This window comes from Pleurodeles waltl, chromosome 1_2, assembly GCF_031143425.1.
Source record: "Pleurodeles waltl isolate 20211129_DDA chromosome 1_2, aPleWal1.hap1.20221129, whole genome shotgun sequence".
Taxonomy (NCBI): Eukaryota; Metazoa; Chordata; class Amphibia; order Caudata; family Salamandridae; genus Pleurodeles; species Pleurodeles waltl.
This window is the reverse complement of record NC_090437.1, coordinates 184,374,154-184,387,778: the sequence shown is the minus strand read 5'-3', so window position 1 is coordinate 184,387,778 and position 13,625 is coordinate 184,374,154. Positions and strand designations below refer to the sequence as shown.

The 13,625-nt window shown below is 40.4% G+C and overlaps 1 protein-coding gene across 1 annotated transcript in view; it reads left to right on the top strand.

Moving 5' to 3' along the window:
• Positions 1–13,625, top strand: part of POLR1E (RNA polymerase I subunit E) — a 158,776-nt gene that overhangs the window by 16,469 nt on the left and 128,682 nt on the right. Inside the window, exons 2-3 of the mRNA XM_069237525.1 lie at positions 7,857–7,960; positions 11,387–11,463. Coding sequence (XP_069093626.1) covers positions 7,857–7,960; positions 11,387–11,463 — 181 coding nt within the window. The remainder of the gene's footprint in view (positions 1–7,856; positions 7,961–11,386; positions 11,464–13,625) is intronic.

Genomic DNA, 13,625 nt, shown 5'->3' with positions numbered 1-13,625 from the left:
TTCCTGGCTATTTGCACCCCGCACATCCTGCTATTTCCTGGATAACTGCACCCCTCCCCTACCACCACATCCCAGCAACAGGGCCCACAAAACATTCTCACTCTCGGGCACAATCTTCAACTTACAACCCACAGAGTGCAATCATTTCCACCAGCAAACTGTTTCCTATATGCAGGTAAGCTATCAAAGGGTGACCTACGGTTTGCCATGGCATTGTATAGTTGCGTACTTGTATACATAACAGTTACAGCTTACAATAATTCTAAAGCCATAATATGCAGATTCTGCAACAAATTATAACTTATACCTCTTAAATTTGCATAGGACATATCCGTTATCAGGGGTGGGGAATTTGTATCTTCCGACTTCCAAGACATCTAGATTTCTTACAAGGGCAGTAAGTTTTAATTTCTATTTTGCCCGAAGGACAAGTAGAGAAAGACCTACTGTATTCCGATACATAGCTATTCAGCCCGGTTGGTCACAGCCACTTAATAAGTAGCTCTGAGCAGTTTATTGGCAGTGAAAGGGCCAATGCAAAAGCTGGGGCCTGCACTGTCATTTCCCCAGAGAAGAACAACAACATGATGGATCAGAACTTTAAGTTGCAGCTCTGCATAGAACATCCACAGCACTGTCAGGTAAGAGGCCCTATGCTTTCTGGCCCTCCCCTGGTCCTTCCATTTATTTCGAGGTGAACATCGAGTTTCTGCAGCTCCAGAACACCCACAGCAATGGCGTGTAAGAGATTGGCTTATCTGCCTCTTGGCCAATGCTCTGACTTGAGCCCTGTGATCCTGGCCTTTTATTCTGACTCCACCCTTGGGCCTCATTCTCCTTCCTCACCCTCGCATCCGGGGCCTACAGTAAAGTGACTTGCTTTCCCTTCTCATGCAACTCATGCCCCCCCCTTTGCACATTGCCTTTCCTGTATACCTTATGTTTCACCAGTGCCTGCTCCCCCCCTCTCTGCCACCATCTCTGACAGCCTTGACCAGCTCCCCTTGGCCCCTCATATCTTATTTCATCCAGGGCTTGCATTAAAGCTCCTTACTTTGCCCATGGGGCTTTCATGCAGGCCTCAGGCCCACCCCTATTCCTGTCCTTGCACTGGGCCTTTCATGCCTCATTTGTGACTGAAAAGGCCTCTGTAGCAGCTACAGCCGCTGTGGAATTCTTGATGTGCCTTTTCTGTCTGCAGGTTCGCAGATAAAAGCTCAAAATTAACGTGAAAGGGTGGGTGAGAGATGCATGGATGAATGAGTGAAAGGATGGATGTAAAGATGGATGAACAAAAAAGGATGGATGAATGAATGAGTGCAAGGGTGGATGGATGGGGTGAAAGTGAATGGATGAGCGAAGGGATGGATAGCTGAATAAAAAGGTGGATTGATGGCTGAGTGAAAGAGTAGATGAATGGATAGCTGAGTGGATGGATGGATGGTTGGGTGGATGGATAGATCGGTGGGAGGATGGCTGGGTGGAAGGGTGGATGAGTAAATTGATGGGTGGATAGTTGAGTGAGAAGATGAATGGATGAGTGAAAGGGTGGATAGCTAGGTGAGTGGAAAGGAGGATGGAGGGATGGCTGAGTGAAAGGATAGAGGGATGGATGAGGTTAATGGATAGGTAGGGAGATGAAAGGATAGGTTTGGAAAGGGGCATCGTGAACCTTCAACTTTAGCAGCTGCAGTGGGGGTGGAACTCTTAATGGGCTTCTTCTGTCTACAACTCGGAAGACAAATTCTCATAATTATTGTGAAAGGGTGAGTGGGTGAGTGATTTAAAGGATAGGTGGATGACACTGTTGACCATGATACCCTAATTCAAAGACCCCCACAAAGCCGGCATAGTAGGAACCGCTGTTGACTGGATCACAAAGCCGGCATAGAAGGAACTGCTGTTGACTGGATCACAAAGTCGGCATAGAAGGAACCGCTGTTGACTGGATCACATCCTGCCTTCAAAACAGAACAAATGTAATCTATTCTCCCCCTTTCTCATCCAAACCCTACTTCACAAAAGCAAGGGTCCCTCAAGGATCAATCATCCCACATATCCTTTTTCAACATCTATGTGATGTCATTACCAGAATTGATCAATTTAATTTAAACTCCTGTGATATAGCTATGCAGATGACACACATATACTCCTTAAATTGGATTGCCCCAAAGACATTGGAAACTCACAAATCTTCAGTTGCCTCAGAGTTGTTGATCAGTAGATGACGTGGAGCCATCTCAAACTGAATGCTTCTAAAACGGAAACACTCACATGTGGCGACTGGAAAAATTATGACCCATTGTGCCTCTGGCCTGACGCTCTGGGACTACCTCCTCGAGTATCTAAGGAAGTTAAAAATATTGGAATTACCATGGGCTCCAAGTTAACAATGAATGCCAGAAGTGAACAAATTAGCACGATCCAGCTTAATCTCCTTAAAAACTGTACAACACATTTCCCCCCACCTCTGATTTCCCCACAAGGCCCAGGCTACTATCTCTCTTGTACTATCTAAACTACATTACGCTAGTGGCGTCTACCATGGATCATCTCGATCTACTATGAAAAAACTACAACGCATTCAGACCACGGATGCCAGACTACTACTCCATGGAAAGCAACAAGTCCACATCTCCCCTGCCTTGAAGGCACTACATTGGTTACCGGTTGCCAGAAGATCCACCTTCAAGCTGCTTTCTATCACCCACAAAGCAATACATGGAACAGGACCGCTTTTCATCAGGAATAAAATCGCCAAATATATTCAACAAAGAAACCTCAGCTCAAGATTGGCACTCCACCTTAAAACACCACCATACATGAAAAAGACTATAGGTGGTACATCCTTCTCTGTTCAAGTGGCCAAACTATGGAATTCATTACCCCCAAATATACGATCCACAGATAACTATCTTGTCTTCAGAAGACTACTCACGAATTGGCTCTTTCCTTCATAACCACCATATCCAAACAGCAGTGGACTGCATATGCCTGTGTTGGTAAACATTTATAATATGATTATGTGTATATATCTAGATATGTGTATTTCTTTAAGAAATATATATAATTACTATTTCGTAATAATAAAATATGTACATACTCTTTAAGCTTGTTTAACAAATGTATATTTACTCACGGTTAGATGTGTGTGTGTGTGTATAAATATATATATATATATGTGTGTGTGTGTGTGCATATATGTATATGCAAGTAGGTCTACAATGTATGTTTTTGTATACATATATGTGCAGTTTATCCTATGCTTAACATGTTCGTAGGTCATTGCATAGTTGCTAGATAAGTTGTTAGATGAGATAATTATGAATCCCTGCTTTTGTTTTAGCTATGACAATGAGCAAATGTTATCTTAACTATTTTATCAGCAAGCATTTTGCTATTGAAAATTGGGAAAAGACAAAATAATGTTAGAAAAGTACACAAATAAATTACCCTCAAATATTGCTCATCTTTAAAGTCTGTGTTTATACAACACAACTTTAAATCTCAAAATATTATATCCATTATTATATTCCTTACACGTATATTCCCTTACTTTGTATTTACGTACCTATTTATTTATTATTTTAGTCCTACTGTAGAAGAGTAAGAAAAAATATAAACTCTCTTTCATCATCTTTACACTGTCTCCCCATCACCCTACACCTCTATCAATCTATCCTCCCTCCCCACTATCTGACTCATCCCATACCCATTCTACTACTATGATCTCCAAAACCACCCTGTGCAAGCTCTTCACTAATGTACTGCTCAGTGTACTATTATGATCTCCCAAACAACCCTACAAAATTCTCCCTCACTTATCTCACCTTCGTCTCATCCAAACCCCTTCTTCTACTATGATCTCTCTAATCCCCTTTTCCAAACTCCTCCATCCTCCAACTCTCCTTTACTCATCCCAATCCTCACCCTATCACTATAAACTCCCAATTAACATACATGTCTGAATTCTTCCCTCCTCTAGCTCTCCATTATTCTATTTGAACCTACAAACAAACTCACATATCCTCTGCTCCAATCAATTCATACTAATTCTGTACTCATATTTCCTTATACTAATCCACCACTAACATTTCCGGTTCCGGTCAGGGGTAGTAAGCACTATATAAATACAATTACAATGTGTGGGTGAAAGTGTGAATTGATGAGTGAGTGTAAGTGTGGTTGGCTAGATGGATGGATGGATGAAAGAGTGAAATGATGGGTGCAAGGATGGATGAGTGAAAGGGACGGCGGAGGGACAATGGATGTATTGATGAAGGAAAGGGTGAACAGACTGATGGGTGGATTACAGGGTTGATGGATTCGTGAGTGAAAGGATGGAGTGGTGAAAGGGTATATGGATGGATAAGTGGAAGAAAGGATGGATGGATGGATGGAAGAATGGATGGGTGGATGAGTGAAAGGGAAGTTGGATAGATGGATGGAGTGAAAGGGTGAGTGGATAGATGAATAGAAGGATTGATGGGTGGATGGACGGATGGCTGAAATGGATGGATGGATGGATAGGTTAGGAGACAGATGGGTAGGTTGCGAGATGGATGGGTGGATGGACGAACAGAATAGTGAAAGGCTGATGGATGAAAGAATAAATATATGATAATGTAAAGGTTAAATAGTAGATATCAGTGGGTGAATGAAATGATGAATGGATAGATGCTTGGATGGAAGAGAAAAGAGCTCTTCTGTGGAGAGTTGTAATGACTTTCTTTGCTTGCTTGGTGGCATAAGAACTTTGATTCCAAGGGGGGGTATTTTAATTTTCTGGGTACTCGCTTGGTCTTGACTGTGCTCCTTTTTCTACCTGGTATTTATTCGATGGGCGTAGTGCTGTTTAAAAGCATGTTCTTCCTAGGCAGCCAGTAGTTTTTTCTTCTGTCACAAAAAGCCCACATTGCCATAGTAGTTCCTGGTATCAAACAAAACTACTTTGTGTGACAATATATTCCTTGTAAAACAGCAGAATGCTGTCACAGTGAAGCCAGCCAAAAGAGAGAGAGAGATCATTTTAATAAAAAATAAAAGGTCTTGGTTATCGCCAGACCTAGTTAGGGGCCCAATTGTTAAAGAAAGTGCCAAAAGTGCACCCATGCTATATGTTCTTGCATTAATACAGATTTACAGCTTTCATGAATTTGCATGAATTTCCTTAAGTAGGCCAGGAAATCATACTCCTAAAAAATATTTGTGAACTGCATTTTAGCATGCGCAAATATGAACAAATAGTTTTGCTCCTGTGAAAATCTGTTGAGTGTTTACAAGTTCACTTTGCCTCCAACCACATGTTTCCCAGACCTGGAAGAAATTTTACTTCTGCCGTTGTCAGGAGTAAATTTTCAACCTTTCTCAGTGTGGGAAAAGATTAGAGAAGAGCTGTTGAAAACCCTAAAACATGCACGTTAGTAGGTTTGCACAGACTCAGAAGGGCACTCCACCCTTGGAGCTATTGCTTACAGCTACCTCCAGCCCCAATATGTAGATCTGCAGAAGGGAGGCAAAATATGGAATTTGCTAGTATTCAAATCTTTCTAAATTATCAGCCTGACATAATCAGAGCGTCTGTTATAAGAGCTCTTATATCATCAGATTGCTGCCATTATTTGTTGCTACACTATATGGCACCCAAGGGACAAGTGGATTTTTATACAGGACAAATAGATTTATGAAGGTTTCCGTCCCATGGACAAGAAGATATTTTCTTAAATTCCACAGTACTGCGTTATAAGAGTTGTCCATCACCAAATGAACAGGCATGGAATGACTGGAGAGATCTGTCAAACTTTGCTGGATGTGGGACTTTAATGTAGTCCACCACTGCAAGTCCCAAATATCTATACAATCTGACCACTTCTTTACATCTCACAGACACTCAGATATGAGACGATAATAAAAATGCCCAACTCAACAGATCTTTCTTCTCCCGCCCTCCATATGTGCCAGCTCAGGACAGCTACTATGTGCAAATTTTCTGATTGGGCAACACAGTACTGTTGACAGTTAAGAAGACTATATCGTAGTAAATACCTAGGAGGGACCTGCAGAGCTCTAAAAAGCTACCAGCATACTGAAAACCATAAAATGTGTCTGTTTCCCACACCTCATCACCCAACACACTGCTAGGTGCTATGTCCCATAACATGATAACTGCACCTTGGTGGTCTTGACCCACGACATAGAAACATGTACCACATAGGATCAAAACAAACACAGCATCTTTCCAACCACATACCCTACAGAGTGTAGCGTAGCGTTATATAAATGATGTAATACAGTAGAATGTAGAGATTGCTAAGGGACTGTAGTAAAGGTTCAGATGTCAAGAGGAAGATCAAGGGTGATAAGAGGCATCTGCATCCCTGTCTCATCTCTTGGTCTGGCGTGAAAGCATTGGGTAGGAACTCGTTTGCTTAGAGGTTGCAGTAGCATTGTGGGACTTAATCGTATAGAACAGTTGTTCTACAAACATGTAGGATAGCTGTAAGAATCGCCATTCAACTTGATCAAATGCCTTTTTCTGCATCGAAGGCTGTTGTTACAACTGTCAAAAGTTGCGGATGTTGTCACTGGAAAAACTTCCCTTCGTGAAGCCCGTCTGGTTAAGATGAATTAGGTTTTGTAAAAGTGATTCCAATCTGCTGGCAAGAATTTCGGCATGTAATGTACATTCAATGTTAATTAAAGGTATAAGTCTATAATTTTTACAACAATAGCGATTACTGCAAATATGCCTTTAACAACGCCTAACACGGCATAAAGGTCAAAATAATTGGTAAGGGGTTGGTTACCCCTTGACTACATTGTTTGTATAAACTGGCCCTAAAACCATCTGGACTTGGTGATCTGCCCAGGTTTAGGAACCTAATAGCCTTTTTTATTTCCCCTTTTATTGGTTCTTCTAGTTGCTTTTTACTTGCCTCTGAGATATTTGAAAGATTCGTGCCTTATAGGAAATGTCAAACAGTCCTTAATGTTACTACTTATCAAGGGAGTAAATAATGTGGTGCAGTAGTCCCCGAAAACATTTGCAATGTCAGCTACTTTCGTATGTATTATGTGATTCATGTTCTTAATCAAGGTCACATTTCTTTTATTATTTTTATATTTTAGAAAAAGTGCTAGTTTTATTTTAATGGCACAGTTTATTTTTGGGAACTTACCCAGAAGTCTGTGGAGGGATTCTATGTGATCCAAAATTCCAGAAAGCTGCACATAACTAGCGTAAGGACGTTTATCAATGTCACAGGTCTTCTCACTATAATCAGTGTGCCTAGCTCCTGGTGGCCAGCGTGTCCCACATAGACACCTATTTTGTTTCTATGGCAGTGTAGTTCTTAAAGCAGATAAAGTCATAAAAGAACACAAGCAAGGACTCTACTTCACATTGTTGTTTGTAATAAACTTAGTCCAGGCATAGTACAGAAGAAATATGCTTATTGCCACTCTCCGTTGACAGAAACAGTTTCCCACTCCTCAGCCAATGCATTTCGGCTCCTTATTTGAAGTCCAAAATGTCACCTAATCCCTCTGTGGCTGTGCTAGGTCAATACACCCACTTAGAAGTTATGAACTATAGCCTGGCACAATGGCAAGGGGATGGATGAAATCATCTATGAAGAAGGAAACAGCCAAATACAATGAGAAATATGGGTTACAGCTTCCTAAGTACCATGGTTTCCTAAAGGTAAAGTGCATCAGACAGATCTGTAAATCTGTTACTGCGTATGACACAGGTAATAGACCAGTGGAGTTTACAAATCATAAAAAGTCCAATCAGTTTCATGCAAATCTCAGCTCACACCAGTAGTTCCTCACGTTATATTATCTATTTACTGCAGCTCAGTTTTCAAATGGGACACTCCAGAGTTCCAGAACTGTGGACTTCACGTTGTACAAGAATAAAGATGAAGCTAATCCCCGAAAGAAGCACCAGAGAATTTTGGTAAGTGATGTGTGCCCTGCACTGGTAACCTCTTCATCTTGTGAAGGAAAACTGACACTCTGGAAAGGTCTTTGATTTCTAAATCGTTTAATTTAAAAATCAGCAAACGAGCCAGAACAGTATTCTAAGTGTAATATGCAATTTCAACGAACCAGCTTTCCTCCGTCTAATCATTTTGAGCACATAAAGCTACATTCTATACATTCCTCAATGTTGTTATATAATTTTCTACGGTGTAAAAAGCAGAGGAAAGAACACACGATCCAATCCAAGCTATACAATAATAAGCAGGTGCAGGGCTCTTCCTTTGAGTATATGAAACCACCCTGGGATGGACACAGTAGGGTACGGTAGAAAAGCTCACTCCATAAAATATGCAGATCTCTGCTTGGCTCTGCCAACGTCAAAACCAGATTGTGCTTATACAAAAACGAGGGTACACTTACTTGAACATTTAGGTTAAATGAGGAAGAGTCAACATATAAATATAACAAGACAGTTTGTTTCAATTATTGTCAATATGCAGTATTTATAGAGGTATTACTGGTGATTTAAGCAAATAGAAAACGACCTTACATATTATTGCAAGTATATAAAATATGTTCTCAGTCTCTTTAGCTTACTTCTGAGTATCTTGTTTGTCGGGTGTATTTAAGGTAGGCTAGATTCACCTGCAAATTAGGAGAGCTAAAAAGATATATTGGAAAAGATGATTAATTGCACTGTGATTGGTTATCAGGTGGGGCGCGCCAGGAGTAGCACCTATGTTATTGAAATATGGATTTAGTAACTTATTCATGACATCAACAACTCCAGTGGACAAGTCAAAAGGGTCTCCCTAAATTGATGCAGTAATGCTTTTGAAAATAAGAAATGCTTGAGATTCCAAAAAAATTGTCTGGCACAATATTCTATTGTTAATTGCCTGCTGAATCCAAGCACCAGCCCAGGCTCGGAAGCAGACCTGACAAGGAGTGGGGAAGCAGGGCAAATAACTTCGGACAATGAAAGCATAGACTTTTACATTACAGAAAAGCTATTTGTGGTGGTTCTAGCAGAAACATAAAATGCTCATAAGAACTTTAATTTTATGAAGCAGCATTCAAGTCCAAATTAATTTTATATGCGAGCAGACGTAACTGAGGGGACCATTATGTACTGAACAAATAAGTAAAGTTGGTCCATTTAAAAGGGGACGATAACACCCATAACAATGGCACAACAGGCCCTGAGCGCTCCCAGGCCCTGCACTTAATAAAAATAAAAGAAGATAACTGCAATCAAGTGAATCCTTGAGTGCAGTGTTGGCCATAAAGAGAACTGTTTGGGGAAACTCCAGCCAGAAGTCAGAGAACTTCACCGGGGATGAACAAGAAGGATGCAGGTCACCCTTTATGTGGAAAGTCAACATCTAAGGAATGGTACTTATTGGCATGGGTATCTCACTCAGTGTGATTAAATGAACAAATTGGCAAATTGAAACTACAGCTAAGGCTGAGCAGTGCCTTGTTAAAAATATATGAAAAACGAACAGATGGTGAACAGAAAGCTGAACAAATCAAACATTTCACCTCAGTTACAGATCTGGGTTTATTCCATCGTTTTTTGCAGTCATACCATTCCAGTTTGGACCCAGTCATATGCAAATCAGTCTTGACCCTTCTCCCCGTGGGAACAGTCCAGCCTGAACTGCCAGCTAGGTCCTCCTGGGACCGAAAACGAGCATCCTAGGACCGTTTTGGGGTATCCCCCCTCATTAGACAGGCAAGCTTGAATCTAATGACCTAGTGAGCACGGGACCCACGTCTGGGCATACCCTTCTAACTTAGGGTGACAAATGCAAAAAGAACAGATGATGGACGGAATGCCGAACAAATCAAACATTTACCCCCATTCCCAGGTAGGGTGGCATGCAGTGGATGTTTCGTCCCAACTCCACCAGCACAGACTGAACCCCTGGAAAACATGCACAATAGTCACACATAATGGTAATGTACACACCAAAATTGAAAGCCATTTCAGGCCACCAAAGCACCCCAAATCAGTCTATTTTGATCCAAGGAAAAGGAACTGAACGTTTCACGGATACCAACGTCTGTGGCATGTCAGTATTACTTCTGCATGATAAATTGAGCAAATACGGGCTGTACCAGTAGCTTATGCCAATGAAACCCTGATCTTCCTGACAAATACGAATGTTGTCAAAGAGGGAGACTATTACAGTCCTGAGAGGGTTGGCATCACTTTCACATACAAATATACGGCCATCCATACCATCTCAATCAAAATAGTGATCGCCAAATAGATTACTTTTTGTCATCCATGAAATCCCACAGGTGATTAAAATAGATAGTGGGCATCCTTTCCAAAGAAGGTATCTTCAGTGCTTAGCACTCAGCATAATTGTATCACACCACGATGAGTAAATAGTGAGACCCAAAGTGGTTTACAATTACTGAAAAGCTTTTCACTGCAGAGGAAACGGAAAAAGACTTGGGGCTAGCCATACTCTGTTTTGAGAAGGCAGTGGCACTCTACATGCCACCACAAGCTACTCATTGCCCTCATTACTTCCCATCTCCTCTGTGACTGATACTATCCCCGGCCATGCATTTGAGTTGTTTCAATTAAGTTTGATCGTTTTTGGTAGCCTACCTGCAGCAAGGTAATTGTATTGAAGAGGCATGAATTATAAGAAATAATACGACAATGTGTGATAGGCTCTCAGAGAGATATGCTGTACTTTTACATTATAAACATTGTGGGAACTCAATGCTAGAAATTACGTTTGAATAACTGATAAACATATACAAAACGTCTACGTAACAGTTTTATAGTTGTCATTTACATTTTTCTTTAAGGTTATACTTCTACGAAAACTGTATAGAATATTAATTAAATATAAATCTGACCACCTCATTTGAACCTATTCTGATGCTAATCTTCTTGTACCCATTGCATTATTAAATAGATCATCTATCATGTATACCCTCACAGCCCACCCACAAATTTACACCAGTAACAACTAACTTTTTCAAAGCGCACCTCTATTGGATTAACTACTATTTCAGATTCCTAGTTATCAAGCTGTTATTTTGCTCAGGCAGAGGCTCAGGGGAACCGTGTGATACTAAACACTAGCTATTTGAAATACAGTGTAGCCTCCTAGAGGTATCGTCTCTGCAAAATGTTTGACGTATTTGTTTAGTATTTTTAAAAATCAGGCTTTATTTGTCAGGTATTTCACACGATATTTGCTCTCACCATTTATGTTGCCAGGCAGTTTACAACAATATTCTACAGATTATCTTTATGAATAAAACTACAAGATGACTTTTGACATGGTGTTTTGATTTCTTATCTTGGTTCAAAGAGGACCAGCTGAGCAATAAGAGTTATAATTTACGTAGCAATTCTTTCTTTCAGGTTGCAGAAACGGACCGACTCTCCTATGTGGGAAGTAATTTTGGCCCTGGAGCACTGAAATGCAACTCTCTGTGCAGGTAAAACGACTTCATTACTCTGGATGTCGAAAAAAGGGAATGTTGTCAACTTTAAAGGGCATGGTGTGCTATTAACTAGTAAGCAAGGAGAAGACGTCCTGTTTGCTGAAACTCTTACCTGGTCCTCAGTTGTTGTATCGAAGCCTTTGTGAACTGCTACAATTACCTCCAACCACGTGCTCTGTTTGGTCCTAACCTGTATGCTTCTGCTGCCTTCTAATTCCCCTTTTTTATGTCCCGTGGACACATATTTATAACCTAATAACGGCTAACCGCACCCTAGAGACTTGCATTTTTGTCAGCCTTCCTTGAGGGTCATGTGCAGTTGCTGATTATTTTAAATGTCTTTAGTGCTAATGTCCACATTTGCCTATTTCATCTGACTTTCTCCATATTATGTGTTCAATAATCTTTTAATCTTTTAACAAAGCCTTTCACTGGTCATGAAACAAAGATCACTATACATGCCTATTCTCACAACAGATTACATTTATTTACGTATAGCTTAAAAATGTCATATTAACAAAAACTTGAATTCAAAAATCTAATATTAAATCTGAATAATACAACAACTCTTATCCAGACTCACCATTCATTCCATTGAACATCGTCCATACCACGCGTCCCCAGCCATTACAAATCTGTATATTAATAGACTTCATCTTGTTTTGCAATGACGGTTTTTCATACCTATTTTATTGTGTTTTAACGGTAAGTTTACAATAACACCACATCTTTGCGTCACTTACATCTGGTGTTATATTTATATCAGTGAATACCATTACTCTATATGCACTTGTCACAAGGTTTCCTCTAGCGATATAGAGCTATCAGTACAGTTATTGCTGGTGTTAAAGTTCGTGTGACATTCAGTTTAACATTACAGAAGAAGTCGAGTTACTAAGTAAACAATACCCCACTACAACCTCTCCAACAGTGCACCATATCTGCTTGTAGTCTTTATTACAGTTGCATTAGTCATAGAACACATAGAGAAAAAAAGGATAATATTTAAAGTTTGTCCTGCACTGAAATTAGTGTGTTGGCTGATTCCTATGGTTATAGTGAGAGGATACCATACACGTTATTGTAGGGTATGAAAGTAGTGTGGAACATTCAACCAGAATTGTCTGTTTGCACTAAAAATTGTTATAGGAGGGCGTCCCGAGTCATGGATATCGATTTCTTGCATAATGCTCTATATTCTTCTCAACGAAGCACTAATTCTTCAGCAGCGCCCCCTTTTAAAATTTCTTCTTGCCAGTTTAAGACAAGTGGTGGGGTGGATTAATTCCATTGCTTTGTGATTTGTCATTTGGCCAATATAAGTGATAAAGCAATAAAACATTGCTTCTTGGGTTTTGAATATAATCCTAGTATACAATGTTCTGCTGTGTCCCAAGATTGCTTGTCTGTTGAGGCCCTAAGAGAGCTAGATACTTATGTTCAATAGTTGAACATGGTGGGGCAAGTCTGTAACACATGTAAAGAGGTTCACCTCTTATGTCTGGCACCTCTGGTATAAAGATGTGGCCTCCAGTAAGTACAGTGTATTTTAGCAGGAATGAGATAACGCTTTATGGTAAATAAAGAATTGGATAAATTTAAACCTTGTGTTCCGAAGTATCCTGCTGGGATACATAACAGGGACTGCCATTCTTTATCACGTAATGGGTACCAAATATCTGTTTCCCAATTTCCAAATCTTCCCGTAGTGTCGGCGATACCTGCAGATAGGAGTGTAGGTCTCTATACAGTCATTTGACCAAGTGTCGTCCCGTGCCTATTTCGTGCACCACTCGTACTAGTTCATGAGTGGCTGGAACATCTCATGTTGGCAACCAATGCCTTCTTATATAATTTAATATATTTGCATGTATTAGGAACGAGGACCCTGGTAAGTCATGAAGCTGCACAAAGTCTTTGAGGAATCAATGTCCCATTTTCGAACAAACCCGCTCAGGAGGAGACTCCAGTTTCTGTCCAGGGCACCAATATGTCATTTGTGAGGGCCACAATGTGTATTGATGCCACATAGAGATATTAGGAGAGTAGGGCGGTATATGTCGGGTGAGTTTGCAGGCTTTCTTCCAATACTGTAAGGCATTACCTAATAATAGGGGTATTTTGTGAGTTTTTGGAGCACTTGGAAGTAGTAATGC